This window comes from Mustela putorius, unplaced genomic scaffold (genome assembly GCF_011764305.1).
Source record: "Mustela putorius furo isolate JIRA1106 unplaced genomic scaffold, ASM1176430v1.1 tig00003854_pilon_pilon_pilon, whole genome shotgun sequence".
Classification (NCBI taxonomy): Eukaryota; Metazoa; Chordata; class Mammalia; order Carnivora; family Mustelidae; genus Mustela; species Mustela putorius.
Window position 1 is genome coordinate 8,598,089 of NW_025422006.1, and position 25,308 is coordinate 8,623,396.

Below are 25,308 nucleotides of genomic sequence, written 5' to 3' on the forward strand. Positions count from 1 at the left end.
AAATATTTTTCTCCAGTATCATACAGTGGTTTCAAGCAGCCTACATTCATTCCTTCTACTTCCTCAGAGGTCTGCGAACAGTAAATACACACAGGTCTCTACAAATATCACACATGCTGAACGACAGAGTAAAATCATCTTTGGACTTACCGTAACAAATCCTGCGGGCCCACGCCGAAGCGGCAGCCCCCGTCACGGCCAGGTACGCCCCTTTTACAACACACAGCGGCAGGGACAATTTCATCTTTGTCATTTATTCCTTTTATTTGGACAACGTATATACATATGTACAAAATACCTACTGTCAGAATCCTCTTTTATAATTTCATTTGATTTACAAAACGGGACAACAAAATAACTTAGGTCACTAATACTGTACAAAAATAAAACTGATTAAACAGTTGTAAAGATCAGTATCTTACAGTGTTACAGATCATTCATCTGCGGTGAAAGAACATCTCGGTCTATCCAGAGTGATGAGTGCTGTGCTAAGTCTACCTGCGAAGTGACGAGTAACCAATTTCTGTAACATGACTACCAAATATAATTCTCAAAAGAAGCATGATGTAAAGCCAGACCTTAAAGCCAGGGCGTCATTCCAAAGCGGTGAAGGGCTTTCTTCTTCCCTAACCAAGGAGAGGAGTTATCTTAACTCTAAAACTATTAAATTTTCCAGAATATGACAACTACTTACAGTATTAGATAAAACGACTTGTCTTTCTTTTTAAACACCTGCAAGAGTCTTTCAAAAAAATTCAGTTTGGTTAAAAAAGTAAACAAAAATTACTATCCTGCATTTGGATTTTTACAAGTTAAATCCATGGTCTTTTTAATATAAAAAGTAATTGCTTCATAGTTTTAGTGTTCAATGAACTCTAGTAGTCCTATTTGAACCATATCTTGATAGAGTAAATCTAATTAGAATGCTGGTTCCTGTTTCGTGACATTTGAAAACAGGATTTATCACGAAGAATAAAAAGCCTTGAGTTTATACGTTACGTTACTATAACATATAAGAGAATATCAAATGTGTGTTCTTCAACAACTTGAAAAGGCAAGTAACAACTTTTTTTTTTTTTTTGGGAAGTTAAATTGTGCATTTTTTTTTTTAAACAAGTTGCTGCGTTTATATCCATCTAAGTAAGTGCGGGACAAAAGCCACATATAGATTTACTCTTGAAACTACAAAGATTGTCTTTCACTGACTTTGCTTGGTTTTCCTTCATTTCTTTCTGTGAGGGGAAGATGAGTTTGTCCAAGTTGGTGGGTTGCTAGGCAGCCCCAAACTCCTCACTCACTAAAAGGCAGCATGCAAAGGATCACAAGCAGGACCGTTCCGTGAGCTCAGTAAGAAATAGACAGCCTAACCTATTTCGTATGGAAGAACAGATGTCCTTAAAACTTATTTTGGACACAGAAATTAAAATTTGGTTTAAAATAAGCGTTTCAAAAATCTGAAACAGAGGTAGAAAGTGTTCTTTATTTTTCCTGACATGTTTTCCCGTGAGAAAACACTTTCCTTTTTATCTCAATGGACTGTTCCCAGTCCCTAATGTTAAAAGCAGTTCTCTTTATAGAACTACTGATACAACTACATTGGTTAAACAAACAAAAAAGAAAAACACCGTGCTAGTGATGGCTGTTGTATTGGAAGTCGGAGTCAGCCGTGCCCCACGCCTGCTGTAGGAGCCCACACCGGTTCTGAACCTGGCAACGAGCATGTGTTGGGTGAAATCACGAGTTCACTGACGGGGAGGCACCCTAAGTTTACACGACACAGCTTATAGCACATGTATAAACGAGAGTGCACCGTAGCTCCCTGTGTTAAATAGCAGATAAAATTGCCAGAAAGCATTCTTTCTGACAAAAGAAAATGTAAACATTTCTCCCACAGTCACTGCTGACTCCCTGTACTTGAGGTTTCTTTGCTATGAAAACAGTTCAGTTTTTTCTGACCACGTGAAGGCCAAAATTAAGTTTTCAGGTAAATGGCATTTTATGGATGTAGTGGTTTAGGCCATTGTAGACACCTGGATACAAGATACATAGTGGTGAGGCTTCTGATGTCAAAGATACAGTGATGTGTCTTCAATCACATGCATTTCGTGTGCCTCTGTTCTCCAAAAGGGACCATTTCGAAGTCACCTTGGATAATCCTCATGGTATTTTCCCTTGGGGCTCACTACTTACGGGGATATATTTTTCTTTTCACATGTCAGCTTCCTCTTCCTTCTTTACATAACTCTTGCACCTGTTAGTGGGAGTTTGTAGGAACACGGGAAGGAGACCAACACACCTCTTTTTCTTCACAAAATCGGTGTTTCAGAAGTTACTGTTATGCACCCGTTCGATAAAACCCAACAGAGTCAAAACCCTCTCCCTTCGTGGCACTGGAACAGTAAAGTGATGTTAACTAAAAGGATCGGAAAATTTGGAAAAGTTAATAGAGTTAAAATTCTTTGTTCTTTTTGCATTTTTTTTAAAAAAAATACTACCCTCCTTCTCCTTCAGCATCTGTCCTATATATTCTGCCCTCCCATCTCTGCCATGATCTCATAGGGAAACGTGTATACTATATATATATGTATATTTTTAAAAAAGCAGATTATAACGTGGTTCCAAACAGAATGTCTGCTTCTATCCTTAAAGCACATATTTAACTTATTCCTCCTCTGCATTAGAAAATAAAAGTGCAGCTTATGTTCAAAAAGTACAATTCATACAAAGCAAGGTTTAAAAGTTCCGTACTTAGTGTAACCCTTTAGAGGTTTGTCTTGATTAGTATAAATTCAGACTGCTTACCCATTGACTATAAGTAATTTTTTTTGTGGTTGTTTTCAAGTCTTTAGATGACAGATCATGCTGGAGTCGATGTGCTCTTGCTTGCATAAAGACAGCTGTGCTATGGCGTGTTTTTTGTTGGTTTTTGTGTGTTGTTTTTTTTTTTTTATCTCAAAGGTTAACGTGATTCAAGAGAGTGGTTTTGCTAAAGAAACCGAAGCACACTCGTCATTACATCGAAAAGGTAAGAAAACAATTCTGAGACAGCAAGCACAAAGGGCCCAGAATCACTGTGCGACGCCACAGGTCCGCTCACCGGGTCAGACGTATGTACACCAGTGTTGAATCTTTAAAAGTTCACCCCCTCCCCCAGCCCCGTCTTGGCCTTGCCCCCCTCCCCCCACCCCCATCCACCCCCCCCCCAAAAAAAATAAAGGAGAGAGAGAGAAAAAAAAAAGAAAAAACCAAAACCAAAGCATCCGCCTTCCCTGCAGCAGTCAGAGACGGTTCCGAGCTGCCTCCGCGAGGGGCCCCAGGCTGGGCTTGGGTCGCGGGCTGCGCTGTGCTTTTCAGAAACCGCGGCGGGGCGGGGAGCGCGGGGGCGGCGGCGGCGGGCAGGAGGGCCCCGCGCGCCCCGCAGCGCGCCCCCTGGCGGCCAGCCGTGTCCCCGGGCGCCGGCGCGGTTGGGTCCGGCGGGCGCGCGCCGCCGCTCACAAGGGGTGGGCCAGCGCCTTTTTCGAGCGCTTGATCATACTGGGGTGGAACTCGGTGTGGCGCCGCGCGTGCTTGGTGAGGTGGTCGCTCCTCATGAAGCGCTTCTCGCACAGCGGGCAGCGGAACTGCTTCTCGCCCGTGTGCGTCCGGTAGTGGCGCGTCAGCTCGTCCGAGCGCGAGAACTTTTTAAGGCAGTCTGGCCACGTGCAGGGGAAGGGCCGCTCACCTGCGGGCGGGAGGGGGAGTCGAGACAGGACGCGGGTGAGACACAGCGTCGCGGAAGGCGGCAGGCAGCCCCGGGACCCGCGCCACACGGCCCCGCCCCCAGCACCCGCCCCCCCCCCCGCCGCCCCCGTCGCCGGGCTGGCATCCCGACCCCCGGGGACCAGGCACGGGGCTGCACGCGGGGACAGTCTGCGCAGAGGACCCTGACGGAGGCCTCGGGAGGAAGCAGCGCTGCGGACCCTCCCACACCGACAGACACATTGCTGTCGCCTAAGCCACCCCCCCAGGGACACCATAACTACCCTGAGGACGTTCCCCTGAATCATGTTCTCCACGCGAAGGAACCTGCTGTGTTACACCCAGGGGACCCCTGAGCGCCTTGGCTGCTAACATCATCATCATCATCATCATCATCATCATTATTACTACTATTATTTGGGGGAGGGGCCTGGTTATTCCACGTGGTGGCTGGTCGCACAGGTTCTCCCAGAAAGTCAGGAACCTTAGCCCTTCCCTGCATTTGCTGAGGCCGCTAGCCTAACCCACGTCTCCCCTAGAGCAGGTGTTTCCCCTGGAGCTCCTGAGTGCTGTGGTCACCGAGCCTCTGTCAGGGCCAGTCTGGGCACAGGGAGGCCGGCACCCGACCAGAAAGCCTGCTTCTTCCTGAGCATCTTGGTAACAAATACTTTTAGAGACCTGGAATGTGCTTCCTTGTGAAGGCCATATTTTAAGTCATATTGTTTTATTATTATTAATCTCTATGCCCCACTTGGGGCTCAAACTCACAACACTGACATCAAGAGTCATACACTCTTCAGGGTGGCTTAGTGGGTTAAAGCCTCTGCCTTCGGCTCAGGTCATGATCCTGAGATCGAGTCCTACATCGGGCTCTCTGCTCAGCAGCGAGCCTGCTTCCCCCCTCTCTCTGCCTGCTTGTGATCCCTGTCAAATAAATAAATAAAATCTTAAAAAAAAAAAAAAAAAGAGTCACATCCTCTTCTGATAGAGCCAGCCAGGCGCCCCAAGTCATATTGTCCTATACAAAAAATACATTTGTTCCCTCTGCTGCGTAATAATCCTTTCACTATCTGAAGAGGGCTCTTCTTTCTCTAGTCTCTGTTCAGACTAAGCGGCCCTAGTTTCTTTCCTATTCCTCATCAAAGAATTAACATTATTCTAAAACAGTAGGCGCTAAAGGCTTCACATGCATAATCACACTGATTTCTCATAGGCTGCCCCTTGGAGGTGGCCCATTTCACAGATGAGGAAACAGGCTCAGCACTTGCTGGTGTTTCCAGCAGCCCTTCCTTCGCGGCGGCTTTCCTCAGATTCACCATATTGTCTCCATGTCCCACTTAATTAAAATGCAGCCAAGCTTCCCCCTCCCATGTGATCACGTTAGCCTTGGGGGGCCTCCTGGCCCTTGCTGTGGCAGGAGAGGGCCCATGGCCACATTGGCGGGACCCACACACAAGCTGAAAGGCAGAATGAGCCGTTTAAGATGAGAGGGCCTTGTGCGGCCCTCTGTGTGTGCCGGCCTGCCTACTTCTCACCTCATTCAAGCACAGCCCAAAGCAGCGGGCTTCACAGACCCTAGGCACACAGGCTCCTGCCTTCCGCAGAACTCTCCAGACACTCCTTTGGTAGGTGTGAGGAGTGCATGTTTTCTCACTCCTGTCCCCACCTTCCTGGAACCCAGAGACTCAAAAGGCTGAGGGCTGCCCAGTGCGGTGCGTCTGAGTCATGCAAATATTATTCATCCTTCCCCTGCCCCCTGCTTCTCCTACCCTGGGCCAGAGATGTAGAAATACCGATAACAACAACAAAACCAAGCCTATGTCATCTCGATGACAGTCCGCACATGGGTAAGATTTTATTTGCTGTTCTCTCAGCAGAGCAATGGTCATCACGCCCCGGTCAATCTCCTTGTTCTTACGGGAAACCGATATGTGCAAAACAAATCTGTACCAGTAGCTTCGTTACACGTGGGTCGGGGTGTAAACCCTTGCTTCGCCGGGGGCTGGAGAGCCACAGTAGCACAAGGCAACAGGACACCGCTGAATGCCGAGTCCTACCCGAGGTGGACGGGTGCTGGGGTTCAGGAGGCATGAGTATGCTCAGAGACTCCAGAGGGCCAACACCCCCCAAAACCAAACAAAAAGCAACCGTACTTCAAACGGAACCCTCTGAAAAACTCAACAACACAGAATTGGAAACCACACTTTTTTGCAATTTCTGCTGGATCCAACAGCATTCTACCTGGTTCAGAGCTTGGAACAAAAAGGTGGAATTCAGGGTGTCATAACCCAACAAGGTTGAACCCCCTGGGATGAGGACAACATCAGGTCTGATTTTTGTGCTGTTTATACTGCCAAGCATTTAGTTACTTCCTAAGTGTGTGAGCGTGTGTGTGTGTATGAGCGTGTGTGTGTGTGTGTGTGTGTGTGTGTGTGTGTGTGTTTACGTATGGCTGGGGTCGCTCACATGACCAGACCTACTCAGAAGTTCCCAGATCGCTGGGGAAGACAACTCCAGCCTCTTTCAGAGTTACACAGCCAAGGTCCTCTGAATCCCCGTGAAAGGTTTATGGGAGAAGTGTTCTCTTAAACATGTTATGTTAAAAAATATAATGAAGGGTTAGAATTCACACAGCGATGAATTATAAAACCAAACCAAACCAAAGCATGCCAAACAAAACCACCGTGCCCGCTCCCTCCGTACTGGAACCGTCTCTCCCCTGCTTTGTGATTTGGTGGTGAGAAAAGCGACAGAAAGGAAAGGCTTGGTGTTTTCTCGGTGCTTGTTAGGACAAAAACTCGTCAGAGTCATTTTTCTTAGAGGAGTGGTAATGTGGTTTAGCTTACTCACTAGCACATGTTTCTTTCAAGTGAGTCATGAGAGGAGGTTAATTTATTGGAACAGATCTGTGTCCACTGTGGAAAAAATGGATCAGAAGACCACTCTGCTATAGTCTGCATTGGAAAGAGAAAGAAGGTTCTCCCTCTGTTTTAGGAAGAAGGCTTGATGGAAGAGAGAGTCGATGGAAAATGGTCATGAAGCTTGAATTGGCTGTATGTACAGAACTATTAAGTATTTATGCTTGTGATGTATGTATGTTTCAAGTGTAATCAGGGTCCCTCCCCACTGAATTCACCTTCAGTCTAGCTTATGGCTACACTGTCCTCACGGCTCCTCATGGCTGTCCCCGTGTGATTATTCTCTTGCTTCTAACCCAGATGCTGCCTTTGACGTAGCATCTTTATCCGTTTCAGAGAAGAGAGGGCCACCTACTGAGCCCAGAGCAAATCCCAGCCAACAGCAGCCTTTGTTAGACTCCTATAACTCGTATAATTCCACCTTACAGTTTCTAAGCATTTAAAAAAAGATCCACTTGGATGTGAATTCCTAGTGTAGAATCTCCAGGATCATTCTTTATTTTTCTCGGATCCTTTGGGAAAACATTAGGAGCTTTGGATCAGTGATCTAAACCAGGGGTTTAGCAAGCTATAGCCCCCAGGCCAAATCTGACCTGTAAAGTCAGTGAGTTAAAATGGTATAAACACCATTTTTACTTTGGTTTTTTACCAAAGCAGCTGGAAGGGGGGGGGGGAGGGTGGAGAAATCAAAATAACAATAATATTCTGGGATAGGAGAAAGTTTGATGAAATTCAAATTGCCATGTCCATATCCCAAGTTTATTGGACCACAGCCACATTCGTCTGTTTGGGTATTGTTATCTATGGTGGCTTTCTCACTGCGACCGTGGGGTCAAACAGTGGCTGCAGACACTGGACAGCCGACAAAGCTTTGTTAAGGAGAAAGTCGGCCAACCCATGATCTCACCCTGAAGACTTGAACTTGTACCTGCTGTACACCAGAGTTTGCAAGTCCAGATGTCTTCAGGAGCCAGACACATGGTGAAAATGGGTGAAACACCAGGTGCATTCACGGGTTGTGCTGGATAGGGCTTTGTCCCCTCAAAGGCATTTGGATTCAACACTTTACAAAGCATTGTGCCAGCCAGACAATGTGTGCGTGCAGGAAGCCTGGGTTCTTCTTGGGGACCTAGGATTTGTAGCCCTTTGAAACCACCCACTTCTTTAACCCATGAAGGTTCTGCAACCTACTCTGGGAAACATTTCGAATGTTCGCTAATAGCAGACACATAATAATGTATCATCTAAAAAATGATACACGCTTTGCACCTAAGAAAGTACGGAATGGAGAAATCCTATGCGGAGAAGGAACAGAATTTAAAGGTGAATGGGACCAGAGATCATGGGACAGAGGAAGAAAAGAGAGGTCTTGGAGAAGCTGTGGCTGTTGTCCCGTCGTCCTACAGCCAAGGGGAAATCAAGTCAGGCCTGGAATTCTGCTCAGTGCTAAGGCCCACAAAAGAACAGTTAAGTTTCTTCACACCGACCAAATCGCAGGGCACAGCAACTACCAATTAAAGAATCTTTAAATTAGTCCTTAGGATTAGTGAGAGCGGTACCGTTCTCCAGGGGAGGGGGGCAGGAAGAACAGGCATGTACTAGTGTTTTATTTCTGGCCTTTACAGGAAAACATACCCAGAGGCAGTGACACAGTCAACTCTTGCTCTACGGGAGCAGAGCTCTCGCAGCACAAGCTCCTGCGCTCTCAGTATTTACACACCGCTCCCCTCCCCTTGCAGCCGCGAGCGAAGCACCTCTCGGTGACAGGCTCGGCTTGGAGTAGAAAATTAACTGGATCAGAATAGCTACTGATCCAGTATGGCACCCGGTGTGTAGAACACTTTTTTGCAGACAAAGGTCAGGCCTCCCGAGGTCTGCTGGGCCTCCAAGGGGTTCGAGAGGAGGGGAGTAGAGGCTGCTGGCTATGCGCATACGCGCCTGCCAACTTAGCCCAGAAGGAAGGGACAGCTCCTTGTTTTCCAGAAGGGGCCTCCACTCTACCTGGGGGTCAGTGGACAACGCCAAGTGGTAAGTCCTCCGTACAAGGGAAGAAAGAGGACAGTGTGGGGAGTGCCAGCTGGTTACACTCAACTTGGTCCAGGCTCCCTTGGATTCAGAAAGGCTGCCAGTGAGCTATGGGCCCAGGGTCCGGGAGGCCTAGGCTTTCAACACACCTGCTTTCCCACCTGGCTCTTCTCCCCGTCTGTTTCCCAGCTCCGTGGAAGAGCCTAAAAGGGGCTGACCTTAATCAAGGCAGGAAGGTTAAAAATACACGCTTCATGAACCTCCCATGGCTTCTACCAAAGGGAACTCCCTCTTGTAAAACAAATCTAAGGGCGTGAGGCCTCCTTTTCAGAACGGAACTCCAAAAATGCCAATTAGGAATCATGGCTTCTTGCAGATGGACAAAATCAGGGCCGCTTCTTGAGGAGAAAATAGTGCATTTTGATCATAAAAAAAGCACCTAGGATTCCAGAGAAAAAAGGATAACCTGACATTAGGAAATCACATTGATAGGATTCCCCCTTTAAACCGACTAATACACTCACCCCCACATGTATTTTCCCCCGAAAAATGCAAAATAGTGTTTGGTAAAATTCAACATCCAGCCCTAATAAAAGCTTTTAGGAAAATAGAAGAATTATTCCTTAACGGGGTAGAAAAATATAGATCGAAAACACCTCCCCTGCAAGGTCAGCAGGAAGATAAAGGCAGCATTCTATTAGTCAGGCTGGAGGCATGAATGGACACTGCCCCCATCACTATAGCTACTTAATGTTGTTCAGGAAATGCTGGTGAGTGCCATTAGATAACAAAGGAAGAAGTAAATCATCACAAGGGGAAGGTGCTAGAAGGATTATTTGCAATTGATACAACTTTCTATTTGGAAAGTTGAAGAGAAATGCCGAAAAAACTAATATAAATTTAAAAAATGCATTCTCCGGTATAAACATACAAAAGAGCAGTGGTTTTCTTATATGTTAACCACAGCCAGTCAGGATGAGCCTAATGATAAAAGTTCAGGACCTGCATGAAGAAAATCATCAGACCCTGATATAAAAGAAAATGAATAAATGGAACACTTCCCATGCTCTCGGATGATAAGATTCAACAGTAGAACATGGCAATGCTGTACAAAGTCGTCTATGAAATTAACACATACCTTAGAAATTCTTTTTTCTTGAACTTGACAAAATTATTCTAAAGTGAATTTGGAAGAATAAGTACACTCCACTTGCCAAGAAAATTTTGCAAGAGAACAACAATAAGTGAACACTAGTGATACCAGTTATTACAATGTATGATTAAAGCTGTAATAATTAAGACAGTGCGAGACCAGCACAGGAAAAGACAACTCAGTGGAACAGAGTCAAGTCTGAAAATAAACCGAAGACTCAACACGGATGGGATGCTCCAAATTAGTGATGAAATGAATGTTTAACTCAATAAATGGTATAGACATCTGAAAAGATTAAATCTCGGTCCCTCCCTTATACCGTTCCCTTCAATAAATTCCATAAATTTACATTTATATACATAAATGTAAAATATAAGACCACAGAGGTGAGAGAAAGTATAGGTGACTATTTTTAGAATCCTAGAGTGGGGAGAGATTGTCTAAACATGAAACCAAAGGCAAAATTCTATTGGAAGAGTAGTTGTGAAATACATAACAAATTTTAAACTTCTGTATAGTAAAAATATACATAAGTGAAAAAATTTGAGTCAGAATGGTGAATAAAGGAATTTGCAGCATAAGACAAAAGACAATACAAAAGGTACACCTACAAATCAAAATTAATAACCCAATTTAATAAAATGGCACAAGGATGCAAATAAGTAATTTGCAAAATAAGAAATATTAATGGCCAATAAATAAATGGAAATATATTTAATCTCACAAGTAATCAAAACAGGTCAATTAAGACATCAATGAAATATTTATCAGGCAGGCAAAAATGTTCAAAAGTATGTGCATATGGGGCAACCGGGTGGCTCAGTTGGTTAAGCACCTGACTTTTGACCTCAAGGTCATGAGTTCAAGCCCTGTGTTGGGCTCTATGCTGGGCATGGTGCCTACTTATCAAAAAAAGAAAAAAAAAAGTTTGTACATAAGCCCATCATTAGCGGAGGCATGAGGAAACAGACAACTTCTGCAAAAATGCACTTATAATTGATCTAGAGCTATCTGGCAATACATTCGTCTAGGAATTATTTCTGGTATTAATTAGAGAGGAACGCAATGGTATACAGGAATACCTGCTTGGTTCCTAAGAGCTAAAACTTGGTAACAACTTAACAAGAGAAACAGTTTGCTACATTGTAGTGTATCCATCCAGTGGGAAAATGTGTATTTGTTACAAAGGTACTAGGTTGTTACAGAATGAAATGGAAAACCTTAGTAAGACACCACTACCTGAAAAGGGCAGTGTGTGATCGGCTGAATAGGTAGGTATGAGCAGCATCTATGGAGGGAGAAAACCCTGGAACAGTATATACAGAATATGGACAGTAGAGGTCTACAGGCGGGGGGATTAAGAGTAACACTTTCTGTTGTATTTTCTGATTTTTTAAAAACAGTTAAGTAGAAGTTTCTTTTATAAGACAAAGTTAGAAAAAAGTCTTACACAAAACAAAGGAAATGGATGAATTTGAGTTTAAAGTTTTCCATGAATGGATTGATCATTGATCAAGAATATATTCTATACAGAGAATGGGGGGCAAGTCAGGTATTTACTTTCTACTGGGAAATAACATTCCAGTGTCCAAGACCAAAGAAAGGAGCATCATTCTGTTTCCTTCTCAAACTGTTAGAAAGTAAGAAACTTTCAGAGGACACTTCACCTGTTTCCTCACTCCTTCTCTACTCCCCCCGCCAACTTTTTCTGTAATTGAGAAAAAATCGCCCCACAAGGACAGGCGGGAATCTCCCTTCAGAGTTACGTGGACAGTAATGACAAGGCTGCAACACCGAGGCGTGCGTTCGCTGGGAAGCCGTGGAGTGAGTGTATGCAGGGGTGCAAACCCCAGGGTCCCATACAGCGTTCGCAGATGAGGCTGGCGGGACACATACCCGTCCAGACCTGCCCTGACCCTAGGCCTTCAGGACCCCCATCCCCTTGTCCACGATCACCTATCCTCCTTCCAACTGCGGAGCGATGCTATTACAGGTACAGAATGTGAGCCTTTGCTCTATTCTTTTTCATGTCCTTGACCCTCAAATGCAGCAGGACCATGCACTTGACAGAAGAGGTAGGCAACAGACAATTCTACACTTCCCTGCAAACGTTGCTCCAATTAACTACGACCTCAAAAATCAAGAAATCAAAAGTCAGAAGAAAAACCCAAAGTCTCCCGTTTGCCAGAATTATTGCGACCTGCACAGGCAGAGGCTCTGAAGAAATAAACACACTTCATCGGCTCTGGAAGAATCGTCCTGCCCCATATCTACTGCCATTCCATTATCCTGTCATTTGCTCTTGGCCCCTTTCTGAATCCCGCTTGTGATCTGGTTTCTTTTTATATTCCACTGGTTGATATAACAGAGTCATTTTAGAGCTTGAATGTGTGATTTTACTTCCTGGCCCCTGTGTTTATCTGTGGAAAGCAACCCGCTCCATTCTTTAGGTTCTGAGCTGGGAAGTGGGGGGTGTGTCTGTAACATCTATCATGGGACGCTTGATGTCGGTGTCTAGGAAGCAAGCCTGTCTGAATATTGTGTGTGTGTCCCCAACCTCAACGGATCTGGGAGTTCATTCGTGCGCTGGGGCCTCAGAAGGAGAGACGGTGGACACCAGATTCTTGACTCTGGGTTCTCAACCTAGCAAGAGAAATGTCCTCATGTCTCAGTCATACGGCCCCACCGGAGCTGGCGGAGGTGCAGTGACCTTACCCCCACTCCCAAGCACACAGCTAGGTCTGGGCTCAGATTAGCTGACTCCCCTGCCCACGGTCTTCCTGCCCATCCCAGACTATACGGCTTCTGCCCAGTTGTTTGTGGGAAAGAGAAATAATAAATGAACCCACTAAACACTGAGCGGGATATAAATGTTTAATGGCAAAACCATCCTGAGAACATAGATTCTTTGGATCTTTGCATTTTGGATGACTTTGAGAACCATCAGATTCAAACCTGTCAAACCTGACAGATAAAGCCAACTCAGAGGGCAGAGGGCTTGCCCAAGGGTATGCCAGGATGAGAACCGGTTTTCAAACGCCTCCTTCAACTTGGAGCACAAGACAAGATTAGATGTGAAAGAAGAACAAAGGCTCTAACTCACTGGAGAACGGGCCTCCTACCATGGGCTTCTCCCATTCTCTTACTCCTGGGTTCTTCTCCCCAGACGGGCTGACTTCGGGAGGGCATGTATAGTTTCAAGTCTCTTGACTGGACCAGTGCTTCCTACTGACACCTGAGCTATAGAGAGGCTGGAGGGGCTGAGTTTACAGAACAGGTATTGATGGTCCCTAAGAAAGGTCCTGTATTCTCTACTCTCCTGTTAATAATAGGTGTGGGCAGTCCTAGGGAGGGGTCACTGTCATGGGGCCTAGAGCGTGCACCAGCCGCTCTGGGGAAGTCCCCTCTCTCCCGGGGCGGGGCACGCAACTGCTGGAGCTGGGCAGCCACGCCAAGAGGAGGGTCTCGGTGCATGCCTCCTAGCCTCACCCTTCCAAATGTAGGGTGGGCCCTGAGCCCAGGACCACACAGCTGGGAGAATGTCCCTGGCATCCCGAGTCACAGAGCACAAGGATCTGCCACTCTCCAGAGGCCCTTTCGAGCAGAGGAGGTCAGCGCATGAGGACCGAGACCTAAGCTGACACACGACACCCCACAGAGGACCATCAAGGTCAAAGCATAGTATGCAAGATCCACAGCCCTCCCATGATGTCAGAAAGAAAAGAGGGGGACTTCTTGCTTCCCAAATACTAGCTCACTCCCAGGAGAAAGAAAGGCAAAGGAATAGGGAGAGAGAATGCTGAGAATGCTGATTTTTGCAAACATTTACCCAAAAAAGAATGCAATTCAATAGAAGTGACAGAGAGACCCTGCATAGGAGTCAAGATGACATTTCTGCATCAACAGCCCAAAATGGTGGGGGGTGAGGGCAGAGGTTGGGGGAGAACATGCGCCAGCACTCAACAACCCAGCTCTGGTTACGGAGTGACATCTTTGCACACCTCGGGCTTGTGATTGGGAAATTTGTGCCCGATGCACACAGTGGCTTTACAAGCGCCAATGAGACGTCTGGCTTCCTTCGCAAATACAAGGATTCCCTTTCCATTTGCGTACTTAGGTCTAATCATACGTAGCATCCACAGCTCCCAGTCTCAAGCAACCGCGATCCAGGACTAACGACTTCCGCTCGGATCAAGCAATGGGCAAAAGACAAAAGCCCAGGAGACAAGACTGCTGTCTGGTTAGAAAAATGCCTGCTCTACCTGCCAGCCAGGCAGGGGCCCTCGCAGTGGCTCAGAGGGACTGGTGATGCTTTTCCAGCACATGCGGCCAGCCTTTTCCCTCTGGGCTCAACCTCTGTACGCCGCTGGCCCCACAGTAAGGCTGTGATGACCACATGCCACAGGGGCCACCATCAAATCGTTTTTCAAGCTTTAATGGGCTGAGCTACGGGTTCCTATGGCCTGGTGTTTGTCACCAGGGACCATAAAGCTTGGCAGGACTGAGCTGTCCGACCTTCCGCAAGCAGCCCCCCACCAGCCCTCCTGGGGCTGGCATTCCCTGGGCAGAGCTTCGCCACGTGAAAGCCAGCAGGACATCAAGATGACTCAGGCTGGAGGGACAGAGCCCCTGTTTCTTCACACCGGGAACCCCCGCTTGCGACAGATAATGCTCCCTAGACAAACATTTCGTGGCTGGCCACGGGGATGATTTGTAACATGACCGAGGAAAAGCTGGCTGTTCGGCTGTCATTCTGCTTACTGCCGTTAAAACGGCAGAGGTACAAAACCACCGTAGAATTATGGCAGCACAGAAATTTAAGTCATGTTTATGTGTTCTTTTGTGAGTTATTTTTAAGAGCTAATGTTTGCCTCACTATTTAGTAGGGTGGTGTCGGGCACGACGCATGATGGATTGACTCGGGAACCCCAATGGGAATTGTACAAACAGCCCGTCTTTGTGAATTTGAGGCCTTTATCTGTTCACACCCAGGTGACAAACATTCCTATAGACACAATTCATTTCTCTGGGCATTAAAATGGGTAGACAACCGGAATTAAGAAAACGTGAATGAGGCTGCTTATCACACTGCTGCTGTTAACCTTATTCCATGAGAGGCTTCTAGAACGTCCACGGAAGCGGCATGAAGTATGAGCCTGAACACAAGAAATGCATGTTGAAATAATCTGTCTTCTGCCAAGACCATTTAGTATAGGCAGTGGCGGTCTATCTTTAAGAATGAACTCCAGAGATAGCTCTGAGTCCTTTCTCTTCAAAGGAGAGGGGGGGAATGCTGTCATGCGGATCTGTCTCTTAATTTTGTCAAACCGCTGCTTTTTGGAAAATCCTGTCTATAGTTCTACGTGGGCAGATGGAGGGGGTGTCTGCTGGCTTTGGCTGTCTGGCATCCATTGCTTCTTTGGGGTCACAAATAGCATGCCTTGAGTTTCCTTGTCCAAACCATCCCCTCTCCACTCGGAGTCTATGTAATTCTTGGGCAGGAGAGGGGTTTCAAGCCCAGAGGTTCCATGTGACCTAGCCATGCCACTGTGACTGAGTTCAGGGACAGGTGCAGAATTCTAGCTCAGTTATGAAGACTGAAGCCCAAGACTTTGCTGGGATCACTGGGAAAGGAGAACTTCCTCTCCTTGCTGAATTGGCAGACTGGGAAAGTGCTACCACCGGCGGCTACCTTACCACCCTCCAGAGACAGCCTGCCCACGAATGAAGCCAAAGCACAGGACAGCAGAGCTGAGCCAGGGAGAGAGCCAGACACCGCGTCCCCAAATCCAGAGATACCAGAAACCAGAGCTACCCTGATGTGTGGGTAATTTGAACCAATAAAGTTCTATTTTTTTTAAGGAGCTGGTCCTAGTCTAGACTCAGAGAGTCTAGACCGAGAGCCCTGACTAATACAGCTGTGGACCCAGACGGGTGTCTTTTCAACGGGAAGGAAGCAGGTTCTGAATAGCTCTTGGAAAATATAGGATAGGTTTGGTCAGAGTCCAAGATCTCTGTAGATATTCTTAACCAAGGTTCATAAAAACCAGCCACGCGCCAGAGTTAGAACACAAGAGTAGACAGCGAAGGACCTTGGGGCCAAGTCCAGGAGAGGCATGCAAGACAGGATCTCTTTCCACTGGTGAACCCCACAGGGTCCAGGCCAACAAAAATTCATGCGTAATTCCAGGTAGTTAGAAACATACGAAGAAAATTCCAGAGTAACAACCTGGACTAAGATAACTGACACCAAGTCTAATTCCTCCTATAAAACAAGAGTACTTTCCTATCTCATAGGACTTCCATGAGTTTCAGTGTCACAGTGTATGTAAACCATTTGGCTTAGAAGCTGGCACATAAAAAATGCTGAATGTTATTGCTATTTCTATTATTACTATCAATATTAATAATTTTCCATTATTACTATTATTCACAATGTTCACAGTGCCTGCTTTCAACATCTAAAACAGCTCTATGCCTGTAACAGTCACTCAATAAATAAATATTCTTTCAACGAATGAGCTGTTGCTGGACTGCTCCGGAATTGCAAACACAAATTCTAGGATCCTCAAGGCCTTCTGGGAAATACCTGTAAATTATTTTTAATTATAATTCTTGGCGTATGGGGACACTGTCCAATATGCTTTAAACACCTTATCTGAATTAGTCTCGGAACAACATCAGTTGAATCACTGAACCCCATTTTACAGATGGGAACACTGAGGCTCAGAGAGTTTGTACCATATGAGAGTGGCAGAGGCAGGACTCGAGCACAGGTCTGAGGGCCCCAAAGCCCTCTGACTGCTCTCTCTACTGAAGCAAAGGCCTGTCCTGGAGATGCCTGCGTTCAAGGTCCTTAGAGTGGCCTGGCCTCCCTACCACACACTCTTCTCACTGCCTCTATCTCATCAAAGCTGGGCCCCTGGGAGGGAGAGATGGGGAAACCTCCTTTTCCCTCCCTTTGAACCAAGACGATCTATAAAATTCATTCCGGTTCTGAAGTGTCTGCAAAGCTTCTGTCCGTTGCCTGCCCCACCGGTTCCCTCTTTGGTTCCAGTCGACTCTGGGAGGCACTCACTTCCAAAATGACAGAGACTTGCCTTGGAAAAATGTTCACACTTTGTTTGATACAAAATACTGCTGCCTGCATTTCAAATCCTTGTCATTAATTTTGCATGGCTTAAGCTCCCCTCTCTTTATTTTCATCTATGTAAATAATGCCCTCGCTTTTTAAAAAGGCTCAATCAGGGATGAATTCCGTTCTCCTGTTCAAATTTATGATCATTCTCAGTTTTATTAAAAAAAAGAAAAAGCAAAAGAAAAATATCGAACACCCAGGGGCCCTGGGCTTAGCCAGAGAGCTAGCTGTTTCTTGCAGCTCTAGAACCCTTGGATTTCATTTCCGGATGTTCATTCGCGGCTCAGGATTCCAGAGGCTAACATAGCTCACGATGCACCCAGATTCCAAGTGAAGCCTGTGGGTGCACCTTTGCAAACATGGGCTTGGAGCACCAATGGAAATGAATGCCTCGCAGGAACCCAGGCATAAAAAATGGAGACCCCTCACTCCCTTAGTGGGAAAGGCATTCTCTGTGCATAATAATGTGAGTCCTATTATTTCCTGAGGGGACTGCTTGAGGCCAGGGTAAGACAAATGTTTACTACTGGCCTTAATGCACCAAAAAGGTATTAAAGTTTCAGGAGGGCTCCAGGAAGGGTGGAGAAGGAAATCTCACTGACACTTGGCCTCGGGCTGGTTCCCAGTGTGCAGTTCCCATAATAAGAGGGCAGAGGTCCCAGAGCTGACACTACCTCTTGTCCTTTCGCTTGGTTAATTTGGTTAATGCGAAGCCGCTCTTTAAACCGGGATTTAAAAAATGTTAACCGAGGGTTGGAATTTTCGGGAGACCGTGGCGGGGTGGGGGAGAATTCAGATCAAAGAATTGCAAAGAATTCACCATGAGGGAAGGTCTCTAGGTCGGCCTTGCCCAGGCCTTTAGCAGGTCTTTGACAGCCCTCAGAGTCTGGGGCGCCCTCTTGTGTTGCTGAGGAAACCCGGGCCCCCCGGAGGCCGGGCTCTGGGCCCAAAGTCACATGGCTGTCAGGGCAGCAGGCCAGCCTCGGAACCCTCCAAGAGAACGTGCGTCCACAGAACAATCCCCGTGCCTACGAGGGTGGCCAGACCCTCCTCTACAGGCAAAAGGATGGGTGTGATGACCCCTCAAGGTCACTTTCAAGCTCCAAATTTTCTTTTGATACTGACAGCTGCTGCCACCAAAGGACTTTGACCTAGACCTAGGCCTGTGACTAGCTTCCCAACAAAAAGTGGGGCGCAGCCAGAGACAAGACCGCTGAGAGACCACTGCAAAGGATCCCATTTCTTTCCTTTTAACCATCTGTGGGGTTTTTTTTTTTTCCTTTCCCTTCGCCCCTCCTTTTTGCGTGTGTTGCATAGAAACAGAAAGTGCCTTTGTACCAATTACGAGGTACTAATTTACGTTCTTCAGTGGGCGTGGGGCTTGCTGGAGAAACATTCGGAGAAGGTGGGAGGGTCGGATGTGGGGGAGGCCTGGAGGGCTGCAAGCTTTTTCTCCAAGCCTGAGAACAGCCACGGGGAGGGAAAAAGCAACCCCCCAAATCTGGAAGTCAAGACTAACGAAAATGACGAAGCTGGTTTTATCTTGTTTGTTTAAATCAACCATGCCCGTGACCGGTGTGCCTGAGTGGCTCAGTGGGGTCAAGCCTCTGCCTCTGGCTCAGGTCATGATCCCAGGGTTCTGGGATCGAGCCCCGCATCGGGCTCTCTGCTCAGCGGGAAGCCTGCTTCCCTTCCTCTCTCTCTGCCTGCCTCTCTGCTTACTTGTGATCTCTGTCAAATAAATAAATACAAAAAATCTTTAAAAAAAAAAAAAAAAAGAATGCCAGTGACCATAAGGCATTCAGAAATCACCCTGATGGCCTAGAAGGCCGACTCCAACCGGCGCACGCCATGTGCTCTCAGGGGCTCCTGGAAGAGTGAATACTGGAACCCATCTGCCCACTTTTCTTCCCAACGAACTTCTCAAGGAAGACCATTGTCAGCCGCTTTCCCAATAGGTCATATGATAGTTCTCCCTGGGAAGTTCGAGCTGGGAATTTCCCACAGACATTGCAGAATGACTGGCTCTTGGGATAAACGTCAACAATTGAGACAAGAATGTAAATCTGACCCTTCTGTTCAGAATCCAAGAACTCATTTCCCTCAGGTTACATCTTTACATCTGAAGGTAATATGGGGTGTTGCCATCAAAACAGCTCCGCAGTTGTCCAGAGAGCTCCTCCCCCACCCCAGGCCCTGTTTCCCCCTTCCCCTGTCCTCGCCTCTCGTCAAAGATCCTAGGGGAAAAGTGGGGGAAAATCTATTCATCCTATAATTCTACTCCGTGTGTATTTTCTGTTGTGAGACGATAACCTTGCCGGCAGCCAAAGCTTTTCTAAGTCAACTCTGCTTTAGTTCTGTGAGGACAGGGGAAGTGAGGAAGAGGAACCCTGGGTCCTACCTTGGGGACTGGCAACAAAGAGAAGTTGGGTTCCCCGAAAGGCCTCAATCCCCAGCGGGCTGGGGCTCCGGCGGCCACCTGGGCCATGAGTCCTTGGAACCGAGGGGGTTTCAGCCTCTTGTCTGAAACCCAGAAGCAATGCCTTCAGGAGTCCCTCCTCGAGATCCTTAGAAACCTCACATCTTCTAGAGCTGGAGCCCGTGTGCTGCTATTTGTCTTCTTCTCGCCTGTAGATTGTCATTTTTTTTTTCCTGACAGGATGCATGAGGTGGTGTCTAGACTGTCTCACTGGGGAGTGGGGTGCATATGGCCCCAAGGGGGCAAACATCAGATCTTTGGCAGGTGAGGAAAGTCTTAGCTATCACAGTGGTTTGTGGCCTTTTAAAGGAGTTCAGGACACACACAGCCCTGCAGTCTTCCCGTGGCACTGACATGTCATGGGAGGGAGGCCGATTATAGGGAGAAAATGTCTTAACGTCTCCTTAGGGGAAAGAAAATGGGGGTGGGGGGGGGTAGAAAAACAATTACCTGTGCAAGCAAGCCCCACTCGGGCTAAGCTGTAAATCTATTTTGGATGAAGCGTGTCAGGCTATGAAATACAACAATCCACATCACTTGGGGAGCCCTATGGAGAGAAGAACAGGGCAGAGAATGTGTCCTCAGGGACCGCACGCAGGGCCTCCCTTCTGCTTCGGAAGAGCAGAGAAAGTGGCAGAGACTGGACGCGGGCAAATGAGGAGCCTGCCCCAAGGACACTTGTGCCCTGAGGCCCCCAGTCTGGGGTCTGCGGCCAAAGCGAGACCTTGCCCTGTCCCTGAGCCTCTGCCTCCCGGGGAATGGAATGGGTCCTTCTTCCCACCTCTGATGGGACAAGGCTGTCCTAAACCAAAGGGTTCACGCGAATGCTTTTTCCGATAATTAAAGGAGATTGAGTACAAGAGGCTCAAGCCAGGCCTGGCACCTGTGTTAGCAAAATTTTAAACCTAGAGAACTTCGTGGCTGAACGGACATGCCTAAAGAGCCCAGAAAACCCGTTTCCAGGGTTGGAGGAGACCTTCCACGGCGAGGGTCCTTCAGACCCCTCCTGCCCGATTTTCTCAGGTATCCCAGGGAAATATGCAAGCAGGAGAGGGAGAAACCGAAGCAATCGCTCTTTGGGGGGTTTTGCAACTCTGTGTCTCCTTGATTTTACACAAATGTCCTTCTGCTCTATTAAAAAAAAAAAACAAATGTTGTTTTTAAAACGTTTTCCGTAGAACTGGAAGGATATACCCAGTGTCCTCAAGCTCAACCCATGTCGCCACTGAGGGAGAGCTGACTCGAGTCCTTCTGAAAAGAAAGTAAAATGGCACTTAGCCTGGGAGCAAAGCCTCAGGTCTCTGTCCTGGGATGTCAGCCTCATCGACACCAGCTGGTCCTGAAGACTTCGATCTGGAATTCGGATGACCTTGCTTCCTTCCTCCAAACTTACCCCCCCCCCGCCGCCCCCCCCCATATATACATAACTATGCAAGGTGACCACAAAGTCAGGAAACAGGATAAACTTTTTTCTTTTTTTTCCGTGTTCATGATGGGTGGAGGAGATGGGATTTGGCAGAGGCCTGCGGTGTGAGTGGATATTGTGGAGCCCGTTTGGGGTATATGCTCTGAGGTGGGGGAGGAGTGTATGGCTGTAGATGTGGGGGCTGTGAGGGGACTTCTCTGTGTGTGTGTGTGTGTGTGTGTGTGTGTGTGTGTTTGTAGGTGATGGCAGTGATGGGGGTGTGGGTCTGCAGGGGGGGCGTGACAGGATTAACTTCAAATTGCTTGCATTAAAAAAAATATATATATATATATGTTGCATGTGTTATCAGGCAAAGCACTCTAATGGGTCTAATTGTTAAGCTGTAACGTTACCAAAAATACCCTCGAAAGTGTCCCCAAAGTCTGGAAATGAGAAGGAATGTATTTGTGGCATTTTTTTAAATTAAACCATGGATCTGCTGCTTAAAGGTTAGAAGCACATTACTGGAAAAGAGTATCTGACCCAGGGGCTGAAGGAAAGCAAATTGAGCACAGTATTATAAAATGTAAACTGACGTACTACTTCAAAAAAAGTTCATCCTGGTTCCTGATTTGGAGGAATCCCTCTCTATTACACACAAACTCTCAGATCCAGGATTTCTTGAGGTTTTCTGTTTGTGGCACCCTAAGCTAGTTGCTTTGTCTACGTTATTTAATCTTTGCACAAGAGCCTATGAGACCACCAGTGGTAACAGCCTATCCAGTGGATTAAGAAACTGAGGTTCAAAGGGGTGGGTAGTAAACTTACATGCCAGCAAAGATGATGCAAATGATTAAAATAAAGGACACTGCCCTGCAAAAAATGATCAGTTCAAGCCAACTGTTGCTGGATAGGGATTCAGGCCCCGTACTGCCCGACTGATCGATTTTTCCAGAGAAGCCAGAACTCTGGATTTGGGCCGAATCTTCTGATTTTCAGATGCTGGTGACTAATTACATTTTTCTATTAACTCTGTGTTGGCCAAGCCAAACGGATTTGCGAAGCAAACCCAGCGGCAAGCCTCTAGTTTGCCAGCTTGGAATTGAATGAACTCGCTGAAGTTTCCCCCACCTGGGAAACAAGACGACAGAGGAGAACCAAACTCAAAATCGTCCTTCTCTCTTAGGAAAGGACAGCGGTGGCTGCAATTTTGTTTAAATGACTCAACTTCTAAGGCCACTGCGTCCATGGAAGTGGGAGCTGTAGGAGGCTCTAGGAGGCGACCACGCAGCAGGAAGGACTCTCATTGGGCCACACTGAGCAGGGGGGTGTGGCTGGAATTTTAGCTGTTAAAATCTTCACCAAATGCAAACGTTCCAAGGGCTAGCTCAGGTCCACCTTCTGGATTTAATACCAGCAAAAAGCAAAACAACAACAACAACATTGCCTCATTTCCCCCCACCCCAATGCAATCTAACTTGAAGCCGAAACTGCCACTTCCAAATGTACCAGACCTGTAAGTCTCTTATTTAAAGAGGATCCTTGACACACACCTTCTTCAGCAGGAGGGTGCTCCCCACCATATTTACAGACGCTGAGGTTTTTGTTCAACCTTGCCCTGGTGTTCCAGAGTCTCCAAACCTAAACAAGACACCTGCTCTCATCCGATCACTAGTTTCAAGAGACCGACTGCAGCATTTAGAATGGGATTAACATTTCACTCGGTCTTCCACTCCTGACTGTGTAAAAGGTTCTCCTGGAACAGCTGAGCTGCCTTGCCTTATGGAAAATTAGAGATCAGCACGAATGCACACACCCATAAGCAGCCATTTCTGTAAATGCCCGAGAAAAATCACTCAGCTGAATGGTTCAGAACTCCAGGAATCTTTTTTTCTAAGACAGCAAGGCTCAGGTAGCTGCCACAGAAACCCTGCAAGGCCTCCCCAGCCCAGCCTCCTGACCGGGCAGCTCCCTGAAGGAGAACGTGCCTTTGCTCAAGGTGGCAGTGGGTGTCTGAGCTCCGGGAACATGGCTGACAAGGCCAGGCCCGCCCAACAGCTGCTGGTGAGTAACACCCTCCAGTTAATATACCCCTGCCTCACCCCGGGGGAGTCACACGAAAGGTCACATCCCCCAATCCGGGCGTACATCTGCCTTCCGACAGCCTTACACATACAGACTTCCAAGTCTGCTGTTTGAGGGCAGCTTTAGATGACAACCCCAAACAACCTCTTGGGACATGAATCACGCAGGAAACTCTGTTGCACGCCCGTGCCAGCAGCCACCTCGACAAGAAGCACCGTCCAAAGGAAATAAAATCCGAAACGCAGTTACGTGGCTTTGCTTTTCAAAAGCAAAACCAAATCAAAAACCAACCCATGATCATTTTAAAACCACAGGCCCAGGGCCTCGTCTTAAAAGTACCAACAAGGACACCCCCAGATGACAATACTTGGCTAAGTAACTCCAACAGCCTCTTCAAGATCACGTCAGAGGGTCGAAGGAACAGAGGATCCAAGAAAAGATCAAGTCCTGTGCTTCCTTATCAGAATAGCATCGGCAGAAGAACGTTACTAAAGATGGTGAGATAGCACGGCCCAACCCTTTCCAACTTTTTCTGAGTTATGTTAAACAGAATCAGCAGAATTGGCTGACCAAGGTCTCTGTACGCCTCCAAAGCCCGTTTTATACTGCATATGTCTTCCTGGCCACATTCCTTCAGCCGGGCCCCTGCCTTTTAAGTCTCGCTGGGGAGAGAGCCTTCCAGGAGGTCTCCAGGCCCAGGTTCTCTACCGAGCCTTGACCTCAGGCAAGGACCACACCTGCCCCCTAACTATTCAGGGTAGAGAGGGTGCCACGAATCATGGGGGTCGGGTGGTAGGGGGGTGGGAATCAGCTACCGAATCTCATTAAAAAGGCTGTCATTAAAAAGGCTAACTGGTCCTGAAGTTAACCCACCAGCCATCACTGGATCAGACTCCTCTGCCGCCTGAAGCCGTGTTATTTTAAACCACCCTGGGGACTCTTGGCCAAATTTAAAACCACCTCGGCAAGCCCTGAAAAGTGGCAAGCGTACAGCTAAATGAGTCCTTAGTCATCCCTAAAAGGTTCCACGTAAAGCGTGCCGCTTCTCCCCAGGTTCTGGGCATTTCGCTGCAATCCCTCAAGAGAATCAAATAAAAGATACGCCATTTGACCTCCCCGGTGCCAGCGCCTGCCCAGGTGGGGTGGCCCCACGGTCGGCCGCGCGGTGCGGGAGTCCTGGGGGCGGGGCGGGCCGGGAGGGGCGGCACCACTCCCCTCCGAGCCACGCACAGGGGCTGGCACTCCGCACTCACTCTGCCCGCCAGGTTAAGGCTCTCCATGGCTTCTAGAGACTGGAGACGATTACGGAGAGAGGGAGCTTTTCCGTCTCTACGCGGCTCCAACCTTTAAAGCGTTAAACAGCATCTTATCCAAAATGTGGGCACCCTTGAGGCCGAGCGTGGTGTCCTTAACGCCCGGAAAGACTGCCCGGCCAAAGGTTAACCAGCCCCAGAGCTCGGTGGGAGAGGGAGACGCCGCTAACCTGTATGCACTCTGTAATGGGCTTTGAGATGGGAGGATTTTCCATAGACTTTCCCACAGCCGCTGTAGGGGCACTTGTGCCTCTTCTCGGAGGCGTGTTTCCCCTTCGCAGCCACTCCAGGGTGGAGGAGGGAGAGCGGGCTGGGCGCGCTGCCAGGATCCGGTCTCTCCTCCGGGCTGTGAGAAGGACTCGACCCAGATTCGGTGGTCACGTCGCTGTCGGATCCCATATCCTCATCCGGACTCTCCAGACTGTCGCTGCACACCGAGGGGGTCTGGATGGGTCGGTACTTGTTCAGGTCCAACAAGCTCTTGGCGATGGTGACCAGCGTGCAGTAATCCTTCCAGGTGTCCCCCGGGTCGCCGTGCTCCTTGGTCACCTCGCGCTCAGGGAGTCGCAGTCGCTCGGCGTCCGGAGCGCCCCCATGCTCCGGCACCGCAGCGCGGTTCGAAATAGAAACCAGACACTGGGCAGCCACGAAGTCCATGTAGGCGGCCGCGGACATGGTGCGGGCGACAGCAGCCCCGGCGGCGCGGCCGAACTTGGCGGTGGCTGCGGAGGTTCGGCTCGCCCTGCCCTGGCCTCGGACCACGAGCGCGGCGCGGCGCGGCGGCCAAGGGGGCGGGGGCGCGGGGCGCTTCCGACTCGCAGGAGCGCGAGGCGACCTCAGCCCCTCATCTTTACGTAACCGGCAGCGCCTCCGCACGCAGCATCCACGGCCCGGGGCTCCGCCGCGCTGCTGCTGCCGCCGCCGCCGCCGCCGCCGCCGCCGCTCGCCGCCGCTCGCCGCCGCCCGCGCCCCGCGCCCGGCGTGATCCCCCCGACGGGCGCGCCGGCCGCTCCGAGCCGGCTCCCTTGGAAAGATGCCACACGTGGCGGCCGCA

General features: G+C 48.2%; 1 protein-coding gene across 2 annotated transcripts; it reads right to left on the minus strand.

Annotated features, from left to right (window-relative positions):
* Positions 1–238: 238 nt before the first annotated feature.
* Positions 239–25,173, minus strand: KLF9 (Kruppel like factor 9). 2 transcript variants are annotated; one of them, XR_006601972.1, is made up of 3 exons: positions 24,425–25,173; positions 2,803–3,721; positions 239–2,413 (listed from the first exon to the last, which is right to left on the minus strand). XR_006601972.1 is itself a non-coding variant. In XM_004769231.2 (2 exons), exons 1-2 carry the CDS (start codon positions 24,927–24,929, stop codon positions 3,492–3,494), a joined length of 735 nt encoding a protein of 244 aa, XP_004769288.1. In that variant the 5' UTR covers positions 24,930–25,173; the 3' UTR covers positions 239–3,491. The 2 variants fall into 2 exon arrangements, 1 of the variants encoding a protein (XP_004769288.1); XM_004769231.2 differs by having other exon boundaries at positions 239–3,721.
* Between the last annotated feature and the right edge of the window lie 135 nt (positions 25,174–25,308).